The sequence below is a fragment of the Helianthus annuus genome, chromosome 7, assembly GCF_002127325.2.
Source record: "Helianthus annuus cultivar XRQ/B chromosome 7, HanXRQr2.0-SUNRISE, whole genome shotgun sequence".
NCBI classification, from domain to species: Eukaryota; Viridiplantae; Streptophyta; class Magnoliopsida; order Asterales; family Asteraceae; genus Helianthus; species Helianthus annuus.
Window position 1 is genome coordinate 148,061,687 of NC_035439.2, and position 25,608 is coordinate 148,087,294.

Genomic DNA, 25,608 nt, shown 5'->3' on the forward strand with positions numbered 1-25,608 from the left:
ATTAATACATGTGATTTTCAGTATTCTCCATCGACTTTTTTTAACGAGTTAATTATATAGTTAGTGAAAATGATATAATTTATTATTTGTAAATACTTATTATTTTTAATCTACTCTTGATAGTTTTGACTGAACATACATGATAAATTCATAGGTTGTCATTAATAACATTGAATTTCGAGACAAACCTCTAATAACAATGAATTTCATGGGATAAACATCCTAAAATTATAAAATAAAAAAAAATAAAGTCAATTCATTGGAACTATCTATTTTTTTGTTTTCCCGCCTCTTTTCCCTCCTTAATTATCTCCTACTTAATTATAAATACATATTTTTATATAATTAAATATATCCATTGTCTCCTCCTTAATTATCTCCTACTTAATTATAAATACTTATTTTTATAATTAAAAATATTCATTATATAGATATTAATAAATGATAAGACTAAAATTCAAAGATATATAAAAATAATCTATTCACTTCACATAAAATTATCTTTAAATTATATAAAGAGTTAATTACATACTTTGTGCAAACTACAGGGACTAAAATTCAAAGATATATAAAAATAATCTATAAATTTGCAGTTCAAAAAAAAAAAAAAAAAAAAAAAAAAAAAAAAAAAACATAAAATTATCTTTAAATTATATAAAGAGTTAATTACATACTTTGTGCAAACTACAGGGACTAACTATGTAATTAACTCTTATATAAATAAAATATTAATACATGTGATTTTCAGTATTCTCCATCGACTTTTTTTAACGAGTTAATTATATAGTTAGTGAAAATGATATAATTTATTATTTGTAAATACTTATTATTTTTAATCTACTCTTGATAGTTTTGATTGAACATACATGATAAATTCATAGGTTGTCATTAATAACATTGAATTTCGAGACAAACCTCTAATAACAATGAATTTCATGGGATAAACATCCTAAAATTATAAAATAAAAAAAAATAAAGTCAATTCATTGGAACTATCTATTTTTTTGTTTTCCCGCCTCTTTTCCCTCCTTAATTATCTCCTACTTAATTATAAATACATATTTTTATATAATTAAATATATCCATTATCTCCTCCTTAATTATCTCCTACTTAATTATAAATACTTATTTTTATAATTAAAAATATTCATTATCTAGATATTAATAAATGATAAGACTAAAATTCAAAGATATATAAAAATAATCTATTCACTTCACATAAAATTATCTTTAAATTATATAAAGAGTTAATTACATACTTTGTGCAAACTACAGGGACTAAAATTCAAAGATATATAAAAATAATCTATTCACTTCACATAAAATTATCTTTAAATTATATAAAGAGTTAATTACATACTTTGTGCAAACTACAGAGACTAACTATGTAATTAACTCTTATATAAATAAAATATTAATACATGTGATTTTCAGTATTCTCCATCGACTTTTTTTAACGAGTTAATTATATAGTTAGTCTCTGTGGTTTGCACAAAATAACAGACTTAGGTACTAATAGTTTAAAATCACCTTCTAGGATATTAACTTTTCATTTTGTAACATTTGGACTAACTATGTAATTTCTTTTAACCCTCTCAACCTCACTTATTTACATGACATATATTATTCCTACATACTTTTGTATGTTCTTTTAGCTAAGAAACATCTGAATAATCTATCTATATAATTAATACAAATGGATCGTTTTGTCAATCAATATATTGATTAATATAACGGGTTATTTATTAATAATAATTTCAATGATTATTGCTCTATAATTATTTTATTTCGTTTTTTTTTGCTTGTCTCTTATATATTTAATATTTTTTTTTCTTAAATCTGTCTTTTATTTTTTGCTTATTAATAACTATTTAATATTACATTGATTCAACCACGTATAACACACAAGTTTCTAACCTATTAATAAAAAAATAAATAAAGTAAAATGTTATAACTTATGTAATACACAAGCATCTAATTTAACTTAATAATACATAAAAAACAAAGTAAAATGTTACATCAAAGTTCATTTTTTTTCTAAAAACATATATTGATAATTGTGTGTGTTAGTTGATTACATTATTCGTATTTAAGTCATGTAAGTACACGTGGTTATTCAATCTTGCAATGTACAGGTTTTTAAAGATGTAACTTTTTTATTACTTAGTATATAAAATTATATTTATTCAGCCCGTGTAATACACGGGGTTCTAACCTAGTAGTTTTGTATTTGAATCCAACCCTCACCCTCACCCTCTTCACTTCCTAATCACCAAGAAAGATTTTACTATTTAAATATATTTTAATTTATTTACAATCTTTTAAAAATACTGTGTCTTTCGATTTTTTTTAGGTTTCCAATCCATTTTATAACCATAAGTTAATCAAGCTCAGAAAAATATACAGAAATATAATCAAATAACTCTCAATTTGTATTTTTGTACTCTTTAGTAGTAATAATACTAATAATAAAAATAATAATAATCATATGCATTCTACTTCTGCTTTATAATTTTGATTTATTTTGTTCAATGTACATAGATTTAACAACATCCACAACTAAAAATTGAATCAGAAAGATTTTGACTTATAATCATATATATTATAAAAAAGAGTTACTTGATAATTGATATTGATATAATATAATATAATTGATACAATACGAGGTTGACAAAATGAAAGAAACAATCTTAAAAATGACTTTTTGTTGGTCTTGCTGGTCTTTGTGTCCCTTCTTCTTAAGCCATTATTTTAGCTGCCAAATATTTTTTTTTTTCTTTTTGACCCCTCACGTGACCTTATCCAACGTGCCATATTATCTCTACCATCTCATCAACCAACGTGTCGACTACGTCCCGCTCAATCTCCGTCACCAGCTCCACCGCCTCCTCCTCAAACGCAATAGCCCTGACCATCCAGTTAAGGAGTCCTTTACTACGCTGACATAACAAAACTCAAAAAGTGAGTATATAACTCTAATCAAGTCTACTTCATTAACTAACGGACTATTTAAAACTCAAACAAGTTTAAAAACCTCATATGAACGTTTATGATTTTCCTAAAACACCTAAAATATATAAAAATAAAACAAACTCGAACAAGGGAAATCGACAAGATAGTGTTTGTACTAGGTAAGGCAAGTACTTGTTTTTGAGGAAATATTGTTGAGGAAGTGGACACCATCTCTTTCTTTAAAGAGGTGAACTTTGTTGTAGTGTTGACATTCACAAGATGGTTTGACAATGGAGTTGACTTCTTGTTGCATTTCTTCACAAATGGTTCTTCTTGTCGGTGCATATTTTTCAATCTCATATCATATTTTTCACTTGTAATTCTCTTGCATTTCTCCACTTTCATCAATGGCGGTGATTTTGTGGTTGCTGATGTTGGACCTTTGATAACTTTTGAACATGATGCTAATGGTGTACATTTTGGTGAATTTGAATTGGGTTTGTTCTCAATGTTCATGATTCTCATCCTTGGTGAGCAAGAAAGTGCTAATGGTTCATTTTCTTTTCCGCGTCTATGCCCTGAGGTTAAAAAAATGGTGTTAATATTCACATAACCCTCCTCTCTATCTCTCTCTATATATGTATATATAGAGAGATAGAGTAAGAAAGAGTGTGAGAATAAGATACACAGGTGTGGGATTAGTGAGAGAAAAAAAAATCACGAAAATATCCAATTTTGAAAATGGAACTTAACGGAATAAACTTGATTTTTTTAAATTATAAAATAGCCTTATTAACTTTTTTTATATTTAATTTTCAATAATTTCCTCCAATCACACGAGGACATGTGTCATCGCACTCACCAACATATTACACCCTTGATTAAAACCTTCTACGCCCTAGTGAAATCTAGGGCGCCACTTCTAAATCTCTTACATCACCTTTTAAGTTTAAAAATGTCAATTCTTTTCAGTGGGGCCTCTGACGTAGCCGTATGAATATGATGTACAAAAATGGTAGAATTTTGTCCGTTATTTTGAATATGTCGCGCCATGATCCAATCTATATTTTGGGCCATCCTCATTGATTGGACGATGACACTTATTAGCAATATTACAATAATCTACGTCACCTTTAGGTTTAAGAAAAGTCAATTCTTTTTAAATTTGTGGGGCCTCTGACGTATCTGTATATGAATATGATGCGCCAAAATGATAGAATCTTCTCCGTCATTTTGAATATGTCGCGCCAAATGATCCAATCTATTTTTTAGGTCATCCTCATTGATTGAAGGATGACACTTATTAGCAATATTAGAATAAGCACACGTGTTAGTGCCAGATCGACATATGTCGGGCTCTAGTCGATCATTATTCTTAAAAGTCAAGGTTATTTTCTTAATTATTTCGCGTAAAATTGATAATTTTTGTAATATATTTTCTTTCAATAAAAAATCTAGTATATAAACTATAAAGATACACAAAAAGTATAATTTTTGAAAATTTTTATGATGATACATACCTTGATCAAGATTTCTTGATTTACCGGTGGCTTTTGCAGTCAATGGTTGTGATTGTCTCTTTGGTTTGAGCACTACAAGATGCTCATCTCTTCTTTGTTCTCTTTTCTTCACATTATTTGTAATATCCACACCAACTCTCCTACTAATATTTTCCCTTACTTGTTTTGCAATCTTCTTCGCATACTCGCTTGTACTCTCATCAATGATTTGGAGCGAAAGGCGATGATGATGATCATCGTTCTCCGTAGACGGTCTGGCAGCCGTCGATATCCTCGGTGTCGCGGGTAATGACCGGGTAATATTTTTTTTATAAGAGGAAGAAGATGGTCTTGGAGAAGTTAAAGAAGATCTTGGAGATGAATAGTCTGGAAGAAGATCAAGACCCATTAATCTTGCAACAAGATTAGGTGTTTTTGTACTAGGTGAGGTGCTGCTACATTCTGATGATACATCTTCTGTTAATCTTGTTATCTTTGTTTTTATTTGAATTCCACCCATCTGAAATATCAAAAAAAAAAAAAAAAAAAAAAACATTGGATTAAGTAGTTTTAATGAGTTATTATGGATCCAACAACCATTCTACCATCATGTATTACTTTACATTATTCCTTATTAAGGGGTGTGCTATACCACATCACTAATTTCTAATCTAAAACCCTACTAGCAGTGGCGGACTCAGTAAATATTTTCAGGGGTGCGAATGAGAGGTTTAACCAAATTGTCAAGGGGTGCGATCGAGATTTTTCAAGTGGTGTGCCCACCCACCCAACACTCTACCTAGCCCGTCCCCAGTGGCGGATCCAGTGGTGTTTTGGGGGTTCCCGGGAACCCCTCGGTTTGGAAAAAATGAAAAAAAAAACAGTGAAAATTTTGTATGATTTAAAAAAAATGGTGAGAATTAGTGAAAATCTACTAAAATGAGACCTAGAAAAAAATTTTGGATCCACCATGGCCCGTCCCTGTCGTAGAAAGCGTGTCACAGTGTGAGATCAGAAAGCGAGGGTGTAAGTATAGTATGCGGTAACTCCAATAATAGAATATTTAAACTTACAGGGATGTTAAAGTTTGTTTCTTGGTTAAGTTTAGATGAAAATGAACCAACTTCTTTAACCATGGGTTTTTGTTCTTGTTCTTGTTTTTGTTCCTCAAACTCCAAGCTGTTTCTTGGTGCTTCCATACCTAAAAATAAAAATAATAAAAATAAAATTCTGCATAAAATGAACACAAATAATAATTCCAAAGCTTGTGAGTGAGTATATATGAGAGACAAGGATATATATACATATACCTTTGAGGATAATGGTGGATTCTTGAGGGGTATTGATGAAAGAAGGTTGATGAAACATATGAAAAATGGTACTCATGCAACCATCTCTTTTGCTTGATATTGTGTTGGACTTTATGTTGGTTGTGGAAGCTGATGAACCACTAGTATGACAAATACCGGAACCGGTAACCTTGTATAGTAGCCAAGGTTTCCCCATATGTTTTTTTCAACTCCAAAACACACACAATCTCCTCCGCTCTACTCTTAAAATCACGACACCTACACTAGTCAGGATTTGAACCCAAAACAACTTGTTTACTTAGTTTTGAAATTTATGAAAGAAATGATGAAGGAGGGTGAATTGAATACAATAATAATGTGGAGAAGTGTAGTTGCAATGATGAGGAGTAGAAAAGAAAGAAGAAAATGAAATGGACAAGTGGTGGTTGTAGGAGCGTAAAAGACGGAGTATCAGTTACTGAACTGTATTATCCTCAGTCACTCTGACTTTCACTCTCACTAAGTTATAAAATAAAATACAGCCAAGGTGACGACGATATAGCCAAGAGAGAGAGAGAGAGAGAGAAAGAAGAGGTATCTAACTATACAATTGCATTTGAATTATATTCCACGTGTTGGTTTAAATGATTCCATTTATATTGTTTATACACTATTCATCTGTTTTAATGGTTTTAATTATTTGAGTGCAAAATTAAAATGTTTAATACAATAAGTCTTTAACCACTCATTTTATAATGTTTTGAGTCTCGGTGTTCTAGTGGTTTTAACCACTTGAATCCAAAATCAAAAGTAAAAGTGTTAGAAGTTGGACATTAGTTTTGGAACAATTTAAGTAATAAACATCATAAATTACCTAAAACATAAAGCCAGATCATTTCATCATCATTATCATTGTCGTCCCCTTCATCGTCGTCTCCATCTCCTACATTTGATCCCTTATAAGTCGAAGTCACAAACTTGTGGAGTTCATCTCTAAAAGTCGGGTTTTGAAACAAATTCGCAATAAAATCAAATTCTTAGTTATCTTTTAAACAAATTCTTTGATCATATATACACGATTTTCGTATGTTGTTGTTCCCTTACGTTTTTCTTCGATCGTCTCATTCATCACCGATTTTATGGTACGTTATTTCTTCCCTTACACGTGAAAATTTTGACTTTATCGATTACCGGAACTTGTTGTGTGTATAAAGAATATCTTGGTAGATCAATATACAATATGAGTGTGTGTGTGTGTGTGTGCGTATGTTTGTGATTAAGTTTAGTATTATGTTTTTTTAGTTATGTCCATTTTGGTCATCTTATTGAAAGTTTCAGTTACTCTATCAAACACCTAAATATATCTAAAAAGCTACAGCTACCAGCTTACAACCATCAGCCACCAGCTTTCAGCCACCGGCCACCAGCTATTTTTGCCAAACATACCCATAATGGTGTTATTCTCTAAGATGGCTTGATAACGAGTTAAAAAGGGGTATAATAGTTATAATTAAAGAAAATGAGATATTGATAATTAAAATTAGATGCTTAAAAAAAAGAAATTAGACGTTAGTTTATTCCATGTAATTGGGTTATTAACCTTGAAAGTTGTGGGATAAAGATAATATATTAAGCTTAATGCTTGAAACACAACATTAAGTCACAATCTAACTTATAATAAAAGACTCCAAATAATGCCACATGTCATTCTCTCTTTCAACCTTATAAATTTTATTTATATTTGTTTAATAAATTTCTTTTAATATTAATATTAATTAATAACCAATATATAGATATCACTTATTTTTATCCTTATCTTTATCTAAAATTAATAAATTACTTCAATTTTGCAATTTAAACTTTTGTTTTTTTACTTTTAACCCAAAGTTTTCTATCTTTTACAATTTAATCCCAACTCTTTTTTATTTTCAATTTTGATCCACCATACTTTTCATCTTTCCCAAGTTTTTCGTTTCGTTCTAAATTTTGTGAGTTAACGCACCGCAACGTGCGTGCGTGTGGGGTTCAACATTTTTTCGTATATTTTTTCCTGTTTGACTGGCCCGTCGCCTCACATCTATTTTTTATGCGTTTGACAAGTTCGTCCAACACGCGGGTCCTGGATGAACTTGATTATTTTTTCTATGTTTTACGTTTCGGTTTAATTTCTCAGCAACGAGCGTGCGTGATTCAAATATTTTATGTCTGCTTTTCGCTCGGCGTTATTTTTTTCCCCGTTTTTATTTATTTTGTTTTTACGAGCTTTTTCGGTGTTGGTGGTCACTGACACTGGTATAGTATTGCTACTACTTAACACAATTTTATGACAACCGCTGCAACGCAGGGCCTTAATACTAGTTAAATATAACTAGATGCAAGACCCCGTCGCGTTGCGGTTGGGGCTTACAAATTCTGCCGGCATGGGTTAGTTAATAATTAAGGGGCTGTTTATTTACTATCTCTTAATGAGGGTCTGAACTGGTTCAACACTAATGATTCATACTGTTTGTTTCGTGAGTAAATGTCATGTTTCAGACATTTGCATCTGAATGGTTCAGACATTTGCATATGAATGATTAATTATTATACTGAGTCTCAATGGTTAAGACCTCTAATCTGAATTGGTCAGACATTTGTCTTTGAATGGTTAAGCATTATACTGTCTCTTAATAATTCAGACCTCATACTGCTTAAGCATTTAATAGTTTAGACCTCTTACTGATTCATCACGTAACCATTCAAAAGTTACCAAACAGCCCCTAAACATTATACATGAGCTCCATGTTACGGCCGGTGTATTCGGTACCGGTACCCACTTTTCTCGTTTTTCAGTACCGGTACCGAACGGGTACCGTGCTCATCCCAACCTAACAATGTTACCAATTAATAGTATATAAATAAATAAATACTATAGTACATGGTTTTATCATAAAGCAATGTCCAACTTTATAAGCTAAAAATACAAGTTTTAATGCCGAACAATGTTACCAATTAATAGTATATAAATTGATGCATGCAACTTATTAATATAAACAAAATAGTTTTTTAATAGTGAGAGTCTAATAGAAAAACATGTTGTATAAGTGATGAATATATGAAATAAAGATAAAGCACATGTTATAACATTGTAAAGCCTACACCTATTAGAAATTGATAATATATAATATATTATGCTTAATGCTTGAAAGTTGAAACACAAAGTTGTGCTTGATATTGTTAAATTCATAATGAGTTATAAATGGTTAAAACAAAATAATATGGAAGAATCATGGAGCCATAGATTAGATCCTAAACTCCTAGATATTTAACGGTTATAACTTGTGAAAAGATCAAATAGGAAGTTAATTTTCGCTAGGAAGGATAGAAAGCCATAGGATTATGACATGTGGCAAATTTTAAAATAAAGAGAAAGGGTATTTTAGTCAATCCAACTCCTTCTTCTTCCTTTTTCAAAACCCAGTAAATTCAAAAACCCACCATTTTCAAAACCCACCATCTTCAACTATTTCTTCACTTTCTATCTCAATAATCACTACATTATAGTACGATTTTCATCACCAATCAATGATTCAGAACCCGATCAACGTGTTCTTCAGCTTTTTTTTGAAGAAAACCCAGTTTAATTTCATAAAAAAAATCTCGTTTTCCCGGTGATTTTGGAGATAATCACTCGATTCGTTCGATTCGAGCGTTGATAAGTGTTTCTATCATTCAAATTTCATCAATTGATGAAGAAATCGGCTTCAATCCATGTAAGAAATTCTTTAATTTCATTTTCATGATCTGGGTTTTTGATTTAGTCATTGCGTTTTACGATCTTTGCGAGGGTCCGGGGGCGGCAGCCCCCGGTAGCGGGGTCCCAGGGGCGGCAGCCCCTGGCGGGGTCCAAGGGGCAGAGCCCCTGGCTGGGGTTGACAATAATTCGAAGACAGTAATTCGTAGACAATTCAGACAGTTCACAGTGACAGACAGTTTTAGAAATAAGAGAGTTTTATGTGGTTTCTGGCTATTGCGTTTTAGAAAAAAACACATTTTTAAGTGTTTTTAGTCATTGCGTTTTAGGTAAAACACATTTTTTAGGTGTTTTCAGTTCATTGCGTTTTAGAATGAGTCATTTTTAAGTGTTTTCTGGCCATTGCGTTTTACATATAAGACATTTCTTTGTGTTTTTGGTGCATTGCGTTTTAGGTAAAACACTTTTTTATGTGTTTTCAGTCTATTGCGTTTTAGAAAACAGACATTTTAAGTGTATTCTGGCCATTGCGCTTTATAAATAAGTCATTTCTTTGTGTTTTTGGTGCATTGCGTTTTAGGTAAAACACTTTTTTATGTGTTTTCTGGCCATTGCGTTTTACAAATAAGACATTTCTATGTGTTTTCTGGCCATTGCGTTTTACAAATAAGTCATTTCTTTGTGTTTTTGGTGCATTGCGTTTTAGAAAAATGTCATTTTTTAGGTTTTTTTCATTGCGTTTTACGTGGTTTTTCTATTGCGTTTTACGCAACTGGGTTTAATTTTTTTTTTAAATATAGCAATAGTATACTCATTTTAAAGATAAAAAAACGCTCGTTTTTTTGATGCAATTTTTATAAAAAAAAATAATGTTGTATGAAAGAGTTATTAACGTTTAAAAAATGGGGGGGGGGGATTGGAGGAGAGAGAAACTATTGGCTTGGATTGACTAGAATGCCCTTGAACAAACTCACGCGCCTATTTTCTTACTTTCAATTTCCTTGATTTAATCTTAGCCCTTGATTAACTTAATGGATGGTAAAGATCACTTCCTATCCTTCCTAGCCAAATAAACTTCCTATTGTATCTCCACCCGTTATAACTTATATATAACCCAACATTGTGTTGATTCGTTGATAAGAACATAAAAATCATTAAGCTTATAAACTTAGTAGGGTATAAAACCTAATGGGAAGAAAAAAAAAATTTAAATATAATTCTAAAAACAGGAATGTGACGAGGTGTGGATCTGATTAGTTATATTGGGATCCGCAACCATATTGCATTTGATGCAAATATTGTACTTGCTGACCTCTTGCCACATGGGAAAATTTAGCTATTTTCTTCTTTTTTTTTTTTTAAAGGCAATTTAGCAATTTTCTAAGCGATTTTCTCCCCTCAAACCATAACCATAATGTAGTAGACCACGTTAAGGGACCCGATTATAATGTCGGCTATAGAACATGGATGAAAACATAAAATACTGTACATTTTAGAGTAAAGAACACGGATGATCTCTATGGTTGATCAAAATTTTAGATTTGGTCCCTAGTTTTTCGAAAGTACATGAATGGTCCCTATAGTTTTCACTTTGTAACACCTTTAGTCCCCAACTTTTGCCAAAAGAACATGGATGGTCCATGTGGTTTCATTTTGTAACACACTTAGTCCCTAACTTGGACCTGCTAAAACCTTTAGATTTGTTAGTTGCGGACTAAATGCGTTATAAAGTGCAAACCACAAGTATCATCCGTGTACTTTTGAAAAACTAGGGACGAAATCCAAAATTTTGATTAACCACAGGTGTTAGTTTATTCTACATTTTATTTGAAACAATGACAAAGTGAAATGGAAAGTGTCGAGTCGTCACTTAGATGTTTATCTAACCCTCTTGTTTTGGATCAACCTAATGGGTTCACTAGCTTAATCCCGTATTCCCGTTTATATATAGAGATTTTTTTAAGTGTTGTATCTCATAACATAAACTGAATGTGTATTTTATGTCAAAATTCAAAAGATAAAAGAGAGACATTGAAAGTTACATTTTAAACGTATTAATTTCATTGCGGATATCCGTGTCATGTCATGTCAAGTTCATGTGCCTAATATGAGTTTCAGGTTCGTTTTAAATTTTTCTGGTTTGTATTGGGTTTAACTTGTGAACCCACAAACACGATCTACTTACCGCTTGTTACTCTATTACTCCTATATTTTAATATCTAAACAACTATTTACTTGTTACGGGTGTAATTCAAATGGGTTGGTTCTTGTTTTCGCTTTAGGCCGGATCTCTTAATATGAATGGCCCTTTTAGAGTTTTAGTGAAACAAACAATTGATCAGTAATGGAGCCCAGATGCATGAACAATCAACAGTGTACGTGCTTGGTCCATACTACAATTATGGTTTTTCTTTAAAGTATTTTTCGACCATTATTTTGAATTATTATTCCCTGCAATGAGAGGAACCGGCCAAGAAAAAGGGCCAACATCTTAATGTGTAGAATGACTTTGGAGTTTTTTCTTTTCAAATTCAGAGTTTTGAAGAAGACTTTTTTGGATTCAATCTCCAGATACGGAGGAAAAGTTAAAACTTGTGATGTGAAGGAAACTTATATATTCTCTTAAATTTATCATTTTAAGTTTTAACGCATTAAAGTTTTTATAAAGAAAACTTAGGTAGGTACGTTTCCAAGAATGAAATGGATTTTAAATTGAGTTGAAATGTAGATTCTATTATCTATATTGTTTGTTTTAATAAAAGAAAGAATTGGAATTGAATTTAAATCGTCACTTGATCTCTTTCTTTCTGGATAAAAAATTAGTCATGTTATTTTACATGTTTTACATTCCAAGTCCATTAATAATTATATCAATTAAATACATTATGGGATTGAAAAAAGTGTAACGTACAATAGGGCTTATCGTACGCTCGTACGATATTGTGAAATCGCATGTTATAAAGCATGTTGGAAATCGCATGTTGGTATTTTTGATGAAATCGCATGTTGGTAAATATGATGAAATCACATGTTGGTATATAAAGCAATTTCGCATGTTGGTTTTTCAGCACAAATCGCATGTTCAAGAGTGAATTCGCACCAGATCGTACGACTGAGATGATCACGTACATTTTGTACGATAAGTGCCATTGTACGTTAACCTAACCCTTATGGGATTTCGAATGAATTCTTCAATATTCAATTCCAATGTCATTACATTCTATGAAACAAGCACTACCTTAGTTTGTATAAACGGTAACTAAAGTTCCGCCAAAACAACCGAATTTAGGTAAAAATGGGTCATTCATGTTCGTGATTGAATTCCTTATTCGAAAAAGGTTTAAGCAATGTATTCGAGTTCAAGTTCATTGTTTAATCAAATATGATTTTTCTTAAAGTTCATTGTTTAATCAAATATGATTTTTCTTAATCTGATTAGAAAGGATAACCAATTATAACATCTAAGAAATCAAACGCCATTATGTGAATGTTAAGGATCTAACTTAAAAGAATAATTTCATTTAGTTGTGTAAGCTTCAAACATTATATATGGAAATTCATATTACGGTTTTTTAAAATAAGTTAAATCCTTTACCGACTGATTTCTATAAAAGTCTGATGTCATTAATATGTGTGTTAGCTTGTCTCAGATCCAACATACATACATTCACAGGCTTAGGCCCCTACTCTACGTCTCATTGAATTGAAGTGTTACCCACCTACATTTTAAAGTATACCAATAAATTATGCTAATAATTCTTTATTGTTACAACGTGTTATTAAAAAAATTAATTAAAGTCTTATCTATACTATTATTTTGCCTAATGTACATGCATCACATATTCACATGTCCTGAACATTAAAAAAGCTTTTCAAATAACCCACTATATATGTATTTATGTATGCATACGAAATAAAGATAAAATAACCACCACCCCATTCATACAAATATCACCATTTGTTCGTAACTTTAACATATATACAGTGTCGGGAAAAGGGGAACAATCCAACCATTTTAAAGTGGGAACAATCCAAACGAATTTTCCCATATAGGTTTCATTTGCTACAATTTCTATTATAAAATTGATTTTTTTTCCGTATGAGATATATTCTATAGTCATTTAAGTAATTAATTACATATGTAGCTATTAGTTACGAAACAATGAGTGTGTATTAACTTTACCTTTAGTCTCCTTGCTATTCCTTGAAACACATGTTTAAATTCTACTTCACCAACTCTTCTTTCTCATATCACCAAACCTGACCTTTGTTTCCTATACCCAGTGGCGGATCCAAGAATTTTTTTAGTTGGTTTGTTTTGATAGATTCTCACTATTTTTTTTACAAATCGTACAAAGTTCTTACAATTTTTTTTCCAAACCGAGTGGGTTCATGTGAATCCACATAACAGGGTTGGATCCACCACTGCCTGTACCAACAATTAAATCGGTTATGGTGCTTTGCTAAGTGACCGTGCTATTTTGTATCTCATGTATCACCCTTTTAATAGCGAAAGGTTTTAGTAACGGCAAAGGTTTATTTGCCATAAATTGCGTTAAAGAGTTTGTAAAAAAGCTAAACATTTTGTTCAGAATCGGTTATCGGTGGACCCATAGTCGATGAGTGATCCAACATGGGCATCAGTTATTTATGCCTTTCCAAAACAAAAATATGTTTTTATGAGTTTATTTCCAATTTCTGTTTTGGTTATAAAACTTGTGTATTCAGTTTCCTAACCATAACCCAACTAAGTTAGTGAAGTAAGCTATTTTTGTGTTAGTATTAACTATTAAGAAGTTAAACGTTAGACAAACAATGCGTGATGATCGGCTTTGTAGTTTGTAAATTCCACTAGGTTTACAATATGTTGATGTTGTTGCGATAAATATTCCTGCAACAAATGTTGAAAAAAGGATATTTAAGGAAGGATAAAATATCTTTATTTTTAATATTTTACACTACAATCCTAGGTTCTCTCTTTGCGGTTGAACGAAAGGTTAGTCATATCATATGACTTGATATATTTTGTTTTGTATAGTTCGTAGAAAACAAAAACAATATACACGAAATTTTGAATGTAAATGAGATGGGGAGCGTTCTTGTCTCCAACATTTACATTTACATGTGTTTTTTGTTTGTCGTATTTCCTTTGTGTTCCTTTCTCCTAATGTTTGACACATATACTATCCATTTTTTTAACTAGCTATGTAATCTTATTAATATCAAGAGGATCATGTTTTAGAAATTTTTACGTATAAACAAAAAAAAAGTAATAAATAAGCTAGCTTTATGAGGTAAAAATATTTAACTAATGTATTTAATGCTTTTATAAGAGTATAAAAGTAATTTGAATAAATGGATTTATTTAACAACTCTACTCTATAAACTAACAAAACTAATAAATTGTTCAAAAAAAAACTATACCCTTATACAATTAGCAACTTGGGTTATGTCTCATTTGTTTAAAAATCACACCCTTTAGTTCATTTTACTCACACACTTTCATTTTATACATAAAAAAGCAACTTGCGATGTGTCTCTTCATATATACATACAAAAACTAACTTGAGACACAACCATGAAATTAACCAACACACCTTTGAAAATATGTCAAACAGTGCAATTCTGTATGCCAACCAACCACCATCTCAACCACTGCAATTGTAAAAACGCAAAACGGTTATAACTGTCAATTACGATAACTGTAAATAGCCGTATGTATCAAACATTTGAGTTATTCGAATGCATATATTAGTGTCAATTCTCTGTCTCTCAATATCTATACAAAGTGTGTATATTACTGTGTATTCGAATCATAATATCCTCATGTTCTGCATGGTTTTATTTTATGTTTCATTCCTATGATTTACTTAAATCGCAGATCTTAATAAATTAATTTATGGTTCATTCATATGATTTACATAAATTGTAGATAATGAGAAATATATACCTGGCTTCTTTTAAAGTAGAAAACTTAAATAAAATCACAAATTCTTATTTCTAATTCTAATTGAGAGAAGAATTTTTGTTAGCGGTATTAACTTTTTACGTTAGTATTTTAAGAAAATATTTAACTTTTTATGTTAGTTTTTTAATCTTAACAAAAAAATTAATTGTTAATTCATAATGACTTCTTTCATGTACCTAAAAAAATCATTGGTGTATACAAATGATTAGGTGGCGGTGAAGGCCTGAAGTAGACCAAATTGAATAAAAATCATTTTGCTTAAAAGATTTTGCGCATCTGATACAGTGATAACAAAAGGTTTCATAATCTACAACCCGTCGTAACGCGCAGGGAGCGTCAACTCGTTAAATACATTAATCATGTTCAAATTTTATCTACAACCCGCCGTAACGCGCGGTAGAACCGGATTTACCGCCGGGACATAAGACATGCCGTATTCGGGTTTTACCATCGTTTATCGTACCAGACCAATGTCCGGTATCTAGTTTAACCGGTATAACCAGTCGGTTTATACAAGTATTTAAAACGAAACGAAAAGTCAAAGAACCCTCGAGGTTAGTGGGCCGATTTAAATCAACTTGAGCTGAAGAAATTAATTGGGCTGAAATATTGGGCTTTTGGTTGGTCTTTGAGCACAAGAAAGGAATTAAAAAGAACGCATAAACCAACCATAGGAGAAAAAGAAGCATACCGCCATACGGCCCATACCGGGAGTATCAAATCAATGCATCATGCCCATTTTCTTACAAATCTAACAAATTGCAATATTTGAAATACGAAGTCGTTTCTTAAAAAATGCGTAAATGATTTATAGTGAAGGAACTGCAATTGTATGTCTAACTTGTAACGAATTAAACCAATAAAAATAGACTACACAAGGGTACGAGGAAAGAGAATGAAAGACTGCAAATTTCGGTGATACTTTGATCACATATATGTTGGGGGAAATAGTAACAACGGATGATCTGAGAGACGTGATTTCACTTTCAGATCAAATTATTTCGGTGGTTCTCCCGAATAATTCAACTGGTACAACTCAGACATTCGAGAACAAGTAGTATGTGTGTGTTGTAGAATTCGTAATGAACCAGATACTGTGTAACCAAAGACAATTTCGAATTGGGGATGAAAGGCCTGGTAACTGCCTGTTGGCAGTTATCATTTTAAATAATTAAATTGCTTCCAAAATACCCTTATTTTTCATTTCGAAAATTAGTCCAAAATACGCTTATTTTGCATTTCGAAAATTAGTCCAAAATACCCCCTTGGAACCCCCGTTAGGGGCTCTGCCCCAACATTTAGAATTATAAACCCTCAAACAAGCGTGCACTCTGGATCACACTAAAATATTTAACAATATATACCCACTTACTTTACATTAGAATGCTGCACATACATTGAAAGTTATTCAAGAAGAGTTTTTGTGTACACTACACATCTTCATCATATATTGGTCATATTTTGATTACATATATGATTAAGCAATGACCAATCACAGGACAACTCTCCTTTGGCATGATATTATAGAACCATTGATCAATATACTCATGAACCAAAGCATATATGATGCCATGCCAATAGAGAGTAGTCCTGTAACTCATCTTTGCTTCATGACTCATATTCAAACCTCTAATGACTTTGTTGGGTTGACTATCTATGGTTTCTTTTATATGGACTTGGGTGATGGGATAAACCATCCTTAGAATTGGCATATGCCCAAATGTGGACATGTATGACTTTCCAAAAGTGCCTTTTTTCTCATTCTTCACATCACTATTACTCTTTTATTGATTCTACAGCACTAAAATAAGACCTTTTCAAAACTATCAAATATTCATTTGATGGTATTCCATAATATATTCATTTAATAATAATAATAATAATAATAATAATAATAATAATATCTTAAAGATAGAGTAATTTATTCACCAAAGGGCTTGTAGACTATAGTCTAGCTATATCAAGGAGTGTCGAAAATGTTTCACTTCAGATGAGGTTGAGGGTTCAAGTATCATATGTGATAGTTGTTAAAAAATATTAATTTATTTACCTGGTTTCGAAAAGAATTTTTTAATAAAATATTTGATAATTAAAAAAAATAACTATAAAGACAAGTATATTATGATAATTACCGTACAACTTTTCATATCACACACTTGAACAAATGAGATAACCCTACTATAGCCCATGGCTTTATAGCCTATGACATCTTGGGGGTGTCATAAGACTTTGGGACCAATAGGTCCTCAGTTTGATTTCCACAAGGGGGGTTTTCCCATATTTATTATAGCTACTTATATAAACAATAAACGTAATTAAGCACTTCCACTTATATATAGTAAGTAATATAAAACACGTTTAAATATATTTCATTTCCTACTTGCTATTAGTTGCCAATCTTTCTCCAAGCATTTTAATCCCCATATACCTGAAATAATTAAAAAAGATATGGCTATTAGTTTGATCTATTTTACCAAAGAAAAAATAATAATTAAAAAAATATAGTTAGTTGATACCTTCCAAGCATCATCATAGTAGCTTGCGGGTTTGTACCGGGAGAGTACAAAAGAGTTGAACTATCGATGACACGCAATGCACCAACACCCATAACTTTATAGTTGCGATCAACAACTCTATCAACTTGACAACCTCCATGATAATGCCATATGGTCATCACGGTGTCTTTGCAATATTGCTCTAGGTCAAACGGAGCATTTACGTGTCTAGGCCTCAAATTCAAAGGTAGAGCGGCCACCAAAGCTAACAAATCTCTAACAGGTAAAAAAGGATCACGGAATTTCATCAGGGGTTTCGATTCCAACACCTTTACGATGGTTTGCAAGCCCTCAACACATGCCTGGAGATCTCGAGGGTCGTTGAAGTAGTTAAAAGTGACTTTAGGGTTTTCATATGGACTTTTAGAAACAAGCTCAAGGTCCCCGAAAGAGAGTGGGCCCGTCACCTTTTCAAGAATTATCCCAGCGTCCAGACCTGACAGATCCAAGTTAAAGCGATGCTCGAAAAAAGTTTTGATCTTGTTACGACTCGTGTTCTGAAATACAATATCAAACATATTAACTATAAAATTTGTTAGAATATTTGTTATTCTTCACACAAAAAAAAAAAAAAAAAAAGATATTACAATTACACACCTGGTTAGCAAAAAGCCCAAATTTGGAGCCCACTTCTTGAAGCAATGGCAAGTTAATATGGGCACTAGCAGACTCAATAAAGCTCCCAAATCTTGTAATACCCACAACCTCAATTAGTGAAATCTCAACGGGCTTGCGTGAAGGGACGAGTACAATGTTCATTGGGTTGTCAGATAAGCCCTGTCCAACCATGGGCTGGTCCAACAGCACCTTGATTCCATGGCCCATTAGATGCTTGGAAGGCCCAATACCACTCAACATTAGTAACTGTGGGCTCCCAAGTGTGCCTGCTGATAATATTACTTCATTTGACATTGATCCTTCGTTTAAAAGTGCCACGTGCTTTTTTCCATTCATGTCTTCGTATAACACTCCTCGAGCTCTTAGTTCTACAACATCAAAAAAAAAAAAAAAAAAAAAAAAAAAAAAAAAAAACCACGCACAAAAGCAAGTATTAAAACACAATTTAAAATATGTGTAAATTATGACTATTTTACTTATTTATGATTCAAAAATTGAGTTGTGTTTTATATCAAAAGAATAAAATAAAAATAGGATTTTTATGTTTATAATTAACTACAAGTTATAAATTTACATGGAGATAGTAGGTAAACGGGCAACAAGCTGCGCCGCTACCCCTTTTTGAATAGCAAAACTAAGCCTTTTAAAAACTACGTTCATAGATCTCGGGGTCATAACATTACTATGCAATAATTACTTTAATACACTTTAACAATATTCTTTATTGTTTTAATTTAAAAGAAAATCTTATTATAATAGAATTGTAAGTTGTAACTATAAGTAACACGTTACCTATGGAAAAATCAGTGAAATGGCCATTTTGATTGGTAAGTTTGACAAAATAGTCTCGGCTTATTTTTTACAAAAAGTTATCTGACTTTCTTTGTTTTTTATTGAGGAAATCGTTTTAGCCAACCAGAAGCTTCCACGTGACCCACTTTGTTGCACCGACACAACAAATTTCCAGGAGAATATATCTGATGTGCCAGAAGGAATCATATTGCGCTAACATTAAAACCTGATACACCGAGATTGAAATATGTTGCGCACTTGCGCCAAGAGACACTTACTAGACATTGGTTGACGGTGAATTTTAACATTCAAAACTATTTTGTCAAACTTATTAATTAAAATGACCATTTTGATGAATTTTTCGTTGATAATTTAGGAATATTTTTACCGGCATCACATGTTACAACCAGTGGCGGATCCAAGAACTTCTATCAGTGTGTTTGTTTTGGTAGATTCTCACTATCTTTTCCAAATCATACAAAGTTCTCACTAGTTTTTTCCAAACCGATTGGGTTCATGTGAACCCACAAATAGGGCTTTAAACGAGCCGAGTCAAGCCGAGCTCCACCCGGCTCAAGCTCGGCTCGAACTCAATTCGAGTTGGCTTGACTCGAGCTCGAATTTCAAATCGAGCTGTGATTTGAGGCTCGAGCTCGACTCGATTAAAATTCGAGCTAGCTCGGCTCGACTCGATCTAGCTCGAACTAACAAAGAACCGCAAAATTTACTACTTAAAAAGCCCTAAAAATGAATCTTTTTATAGACTAAGGGCCATAATTGCAATTATATTTAACCAAATGGCTAAATATGCAAGTATAAATAGTTAACCCACTTTGTACAATTTCTTTACATTCTTTTATAGGGGAGATACTCTCTTAGTTTTTGTCTTTTGAACGATGTGGGACAAAAAAAAATCAAAGATGTAAACCTTATCGAGCTGGCTCACGAGCTCGCGAGCCGAGCCAGGCCAAGCTCGAGCTCGGCTCGTTTACAAACCGAGCCGAGCCGAGCTGGCTCGTTTACAACCGAGCCAATTTCGAGCCGAGCTCTTTTCGAACTTTTTTCGAGCGAGTTTCGAGCAAGCTGCGAGCCACGAGTTTTTTGAACACCCCTACCCACAAAATAGAGTTGGATCCGCCACAGGTAACAACCCATACTAAAATAGTAAAAGTGGTTTCAACTATGTTATACGTGACACATTACACATGCAAGGAGTTAATACCATCTACTAGCCTACTATCTACATAATGACGAATGTAGATTTACTGTTGTTACCATTGGGTTTGAATAGTATTTGGTGCACCGTTGCATTCAAGTGTACAGTAATGTTGCTTGGATCAGCATACTCTAGTAAATCGGCAGCCGTGTGTCTCTTCCCACTTTGGTCAAAAATGCTACCGCCAACTTTAGTCCCGTATATATGTTCATAAGTAAACCCATTATTCGGCAACACTCCGGCCTCTAACAACCCATCTTTGACCGCCTCTTGCCACGCCAACACCTTCGGCTCAAACGCCACCTTCTTTTCCACCCACTCGTATGACTCCTTCACCAAAGCTGGGTCCCACCCAGCTTTGTTAACAAAGTCTGCACTCGCCCTGGTGAACAACCAGCGTTGAGTGCAGACCCACCCCCCAGAACACGCGCCCTTTGGTTGACCACACCGTCTGTAGACACAAACGTCTGCGAGGCGGACGTGGGACTAAGGTTTGCAAGTGTGTCTACAAAACCATTAATAGTGTTGATAGACGGAATGCCGTAGGGCAGATCTCCCCTTTCGAGGAGTAAAACTTTTGCGCCATGTGAAAGTGTCGCCGCCAGTGCACAGCCCGAGGTTCCACCCCCGACTACAATGTAGTCGTAGGATGTCTTCGGCTGCGCTTGGGTGGCGTCTTTTGCAAATGTCGAATATGGTGCTGCGGAAACCATTGTAAGAAATTAATAAATTATTTTAACCAGATAATCCTCTTCCATGTTAAATCACTAGGGGATTACGTTTAGCATGCAAGGAGGGTACACATACCCTCCTGTATACTGAACGTCACCCTGTAAGTAAAAACAATAAAAGAGCAGGACGTTTAACACAACTTTTTTAATAATATAATGAAATTATCAATAGCTGACTAATCGAATTACCTTTTTCCGATATTGAAGAAGAAGCGAAAAAGAAGATGATCACAGATATAAACAAAAACGCGTGAGAAACGGAGGTCCATAGGCAATGGTGATCCATGGTGGATTTGATTGAAATGAGATCGAATGATGTTAATATTATTACTTGAAAGGGAAGAATGACTAGATATAGATAATGGATGTTGACTATATGAAGTGGATGAACAACCACTAGCGTTTCTATGTAATTGCAAACAATGCCTTAACTCTTGTGACGACACCAACTTACCCATATCCCGTGCAATTTTTCTTCCATTTATATTGCTATAATTAATGCAAACTTATCAACGTGTACTTACACGTAAAAAAGTATCATAATTTAGATAAGGGTTTGCTAAACCTAATTTCTATTCGGGGAATTGGCTTGTAATAATCTCATCTAGACCTTATTGGCCATTAATAATCCCACCTCAGAATATTCCCTCCACCAGTCTCACCTTTCACCTATTTTTCCTACAATGGTCCCCCGTTAAAAAAACTTAACGGAGTTAAGCTTTTTTCAAAATTACAAACAGATTTTTTAGGGCTTTTCATCAGAACGATGATACGAGTCCATTGATGTAAAACTTACTTCGAAATGGTGCTCCAAGTGACTTGATTTTGGTCAATTGGAAATTTAACACCCGAATTGAAGCGATGTTTTCATCGTTTGGAGCACCATTTCGAAACAAGTTTTACATCAATGGACTCGTATCGTCATTCTAATCAAAAGCCCTAAAAATATGTTTGTAATTTGGAAAAAAGCTTAACTCCGTTAAGTTTTTTTAACGGGAGACCATTGTAGGAAAAATAGGTGAAAGGTGGGACTGGTGGGGAGAATATTCTGGGGTGGGATTATTAATGGCCAATAAGGTCTAGGTGGGATTATTACAGACCAATTTCCCTTTCTATTCTAAACAATGTACCATTAATTGAGTAAAAATAGAGAGATCGGGTAATTCTTATTAGTAACCTAATAGAGAGATCGGGTCATTCTTATTAGTAACCTAAAAACACTAAAAACCATGTTTAGTTATCTGGCAATCACAAAAATACACGTTTTTAAAAGAATAAATAACCCCACCTAACTCTCTCTATATATATTGAATAATCAAAAAGCACAATGATCGGGCCAAGAATTACAACCTAAAAACGGATGCCAGAAATGAGTTCTGCTTCTGCAATAGTAAAACCCGATGATTTGACATTTTAGAGGGTAAAAACAAATAAAAAACATCATATTGTGGTTACTCTTATGTTAGACTATATAAGGAGGATAACGTATTACAATCGGTAAAAATAATTGAGTGTAGGGGCAGTGGCGGAACTAGCCCATTAAATCAGGGGTATCCTCAATTTTTTTTTACCGTGCAATCAAACAAAATTAAAGACGATGATAAATAAAAATATTAAAAAAAAAGACTATAAATAATTAAAGTAAAATAAATACCTAATAAATTTGTTCTTTTTTTCATAGTTTGAAATCGTTTAATCACATCATCGTCTTTTACTTTAAAAAACAAATACCTAAGCAGGGGCAGAACGGCCGGAACCAGTGTTATCGCAGCAGCAAACAACAGGATTGTGGATTCTTTTATCGAACCAATGTTATTGGCAGCAGCAAAACAGGAGACCAGTGCGTAAAGGATGACCTGTGACGTTTGATTTTCTTCTAGAACCTAAGCGACGATCAGAAAGAATGCCGCCATACGTATTTTTGTGTTTTTTTGGGCTAATCTGTTAGTTGGGTTTATCTAATCAATTGGGTTATTGTTTCAATCGGACTCCCTTCTTTTATAAGTTTGGGTTGGTTATGGGTATCCTTGTATTATTTTAGGGGTATCTTTTGTATAAAACCAAAAAAAATATAAAAAAATACACTATGCATACGGACTTCAGCCGTAGCCCGTGCTACGGCTCAAATGGCATTGGTTCCGCCCCTGTGTAGGGGTACATGTAACAAAACATTTTAAATATGTTTTTTAACAACTTATTAAACAAATTACAAGGGAAAAGATGAAACTCGCTGTTTTTAAAATTTAAATCATAAAAAAATTACAACCAATGAAAAGCTATAGCTACAAAAATTGTAACTTTGGGGCAAAGAGGCAGGAGTCCCGAGTGTTGTTGAGATGTAACAATCAAATAAAAGATGGGCTTTGTCGTTACACATCTTACATATATTTGAAACCAAGTTTCTGCCTTTTTTTTAATAATTATTTTTTTATTGTCCACAGACAAGCTTATAATTTAACCAAACCATTAGCCTTTTCTAATAATTCTTAACTTTTTATTGTCCACACACTAGCCTATTAGTTACCAAACAATATAAATGTGGATAACGTGTTTATATATAACTATCCAAAGCGATGTTAATTTGAAATTATAGTAAATATAATATAACACTTAGTTTATAGTATAAAAGTAAACTGATTTTTTTCTTTTTAACAAGAGTAAAATGCATGGATAGTCCCTGTGGTTTCGTGAAATTTCACCTTTAATCCATAACTTTTCAAAATTACACTCTTAGTCCCTGTGGTTTGACAAGGTGTTACTCGGATAGTCCCCAAAGCGGATGGAGGTTAGTTTTTCTGGTTAAGTGGGTGTGAAATGACAAGAACTATCCGAGTAACAACTTGTCAAACCACATGGATTATCCGAGTAACCTTCATCTGCTTTAGGGATTATCCGAGTAACAACTTGTCAAACCACAAGGACTAAGAGTGTAATTCCGAAAAGTTGGGGGCTAAAGGTAAAATTTCACCAAACCACAGGGACTATCTGTGCATTTTACTCTTTTAATAATTTAGTTTGTTCAAGTTCTTTATATTGGATGATTAGACCCTGTGTAGTGGGGCGTTTTTTTTAAAAAAAATTCAAAAAAAACGCTTGAAAACGCCCATGTACCATTACATGGGGCGTTTTTTTATACAAAAAATCAAAAAAAGCCCGTTTGGCGTTTTATAAACCACGCCCTAACACCCTTTGCCTTGTCCAATCACATTTCATCTCCCTTGTCCTATCCAATAAGATTTTTTCTTTTTTTTTTCTTTTTTTTTATTTAATGCCCCAATAATGCCCAATAATGCCCCATCCCCACTACACCCATTTTTCTAAAACGCCCAATAATGCCCCTTTGCTGACTGGACCGCCACGTGGCGTAAAATGCCCACACTTGGGGGCATTATTTTCCCCTTCCACTACACATGGTCTTATAATGATAAAAAGATAATCAAACTTAAACCTACAAATTAATAGAAAGTTATCATTACTCAATTATTATTTATTAATGAAAAAAATGAGTGTTGCGGCCTACCAATTTTTTAATGAAAAGTGTCTATTAGAGGGTCGGAGTGGAACGTGGGGAATTCGGGGAATCACTAGCCTTGTCCAGTAATACCATTCCCTGATTTTGGGTGTGAAAAATCACCGAAAACCGACGATCATTTATCGATTATCAGGATAGAAAGAGGGAGACGTTGATGGGTTTAATAAAAAAAAAATATTTTTTCTAAACCTTTTAAATACAAATCAAATATATACAATCTCAACACCCAAATTTAACCATTCTCTCTACTGTTCTATCTATATTCTTACAAAAACATGGAAGGCGAAAATGGTTCATCATTAAAGAAAAAGAACAACAAATGTAGCAAGGCTCCCCAAAAATGTCAAACCGGCTTTAACACTAGGTTTTTCAAGTACAAAACCTTTCGAAATGTGTTTTTTCTTGTTTTAAATACAATCGTCCAGAAGTACAACCTTCAACCTACCACAACTTAATGAAACATTTTTTTTTGTTTTTAATTTATGTGGCCTTTTTTTATTTTTAATCTACTAAAATTGTTTTTTTATTGTTTTAAGTTTATTCATACTTGTCAAGTTATTCCTACTTGTAATTTTATATATGTTATTTGTAAATTTATTATTTGAAGTTACTCTTTAGTTTTATTGAAACTTTTTAAATATATTAATTTAAAATAATTTTGCCTTGAAGAATTCTAAGAAAAACTAAGACGACATCATGTACTCTGAGAAAAACTAAAAAGTT

The 25,608-nt window shown here is 32.7% G+C and overlaps 1 protein-coding gene and 1 pseudogene across 2 annotated transcripts; both read right to left on the minus strand.

Annotated features, from left to right (window-relative positions):
- Positions 1–2,637: 2,637 nt before the first annotated feature.
- Positions 2,638–6,272, minus strand: LOC110869258. Of its 2 annotated transcripts, none has more exons than XM_022118549.2 (5): positions 5,762–6,271; positions 5,525–5,652; positions 4,473–4,971; positions 3,145–3,530; positions 2,638–2,939 (listed from the first exon to the last, which is right to left on the minus strand). In XM_022118549.2, the coding sequence occupies exons 1-5, from the start codon at positions 5,955–5,957 to the stop codon at positions 2,799–2,801; spliced, it is 1,350 nt and encodes a 449-aa protein (XP_021974241.1). In that variant the 5' UTR covers positions 5,958–6,271; the 3' UTR covers positions 2,638–2,798. The 2 variants fall into 2 exon arrangements, with proteins under 2 accessions (XP_021974241.1, XP_021974242.1); XM_022118550.2 differs by having other exon boundaries at positions 2,808–2,934; positions 5,762–6,272.
- Positions 6,273–17,700: 11,428 nt separating this feature from the next.
- LOC110869259 lies at positions 17,701–21,785 on the minus strand (annotated as a pseudogene).
- Positions 21,786–25,608: the final 3,823 nt, after the last annotated feature.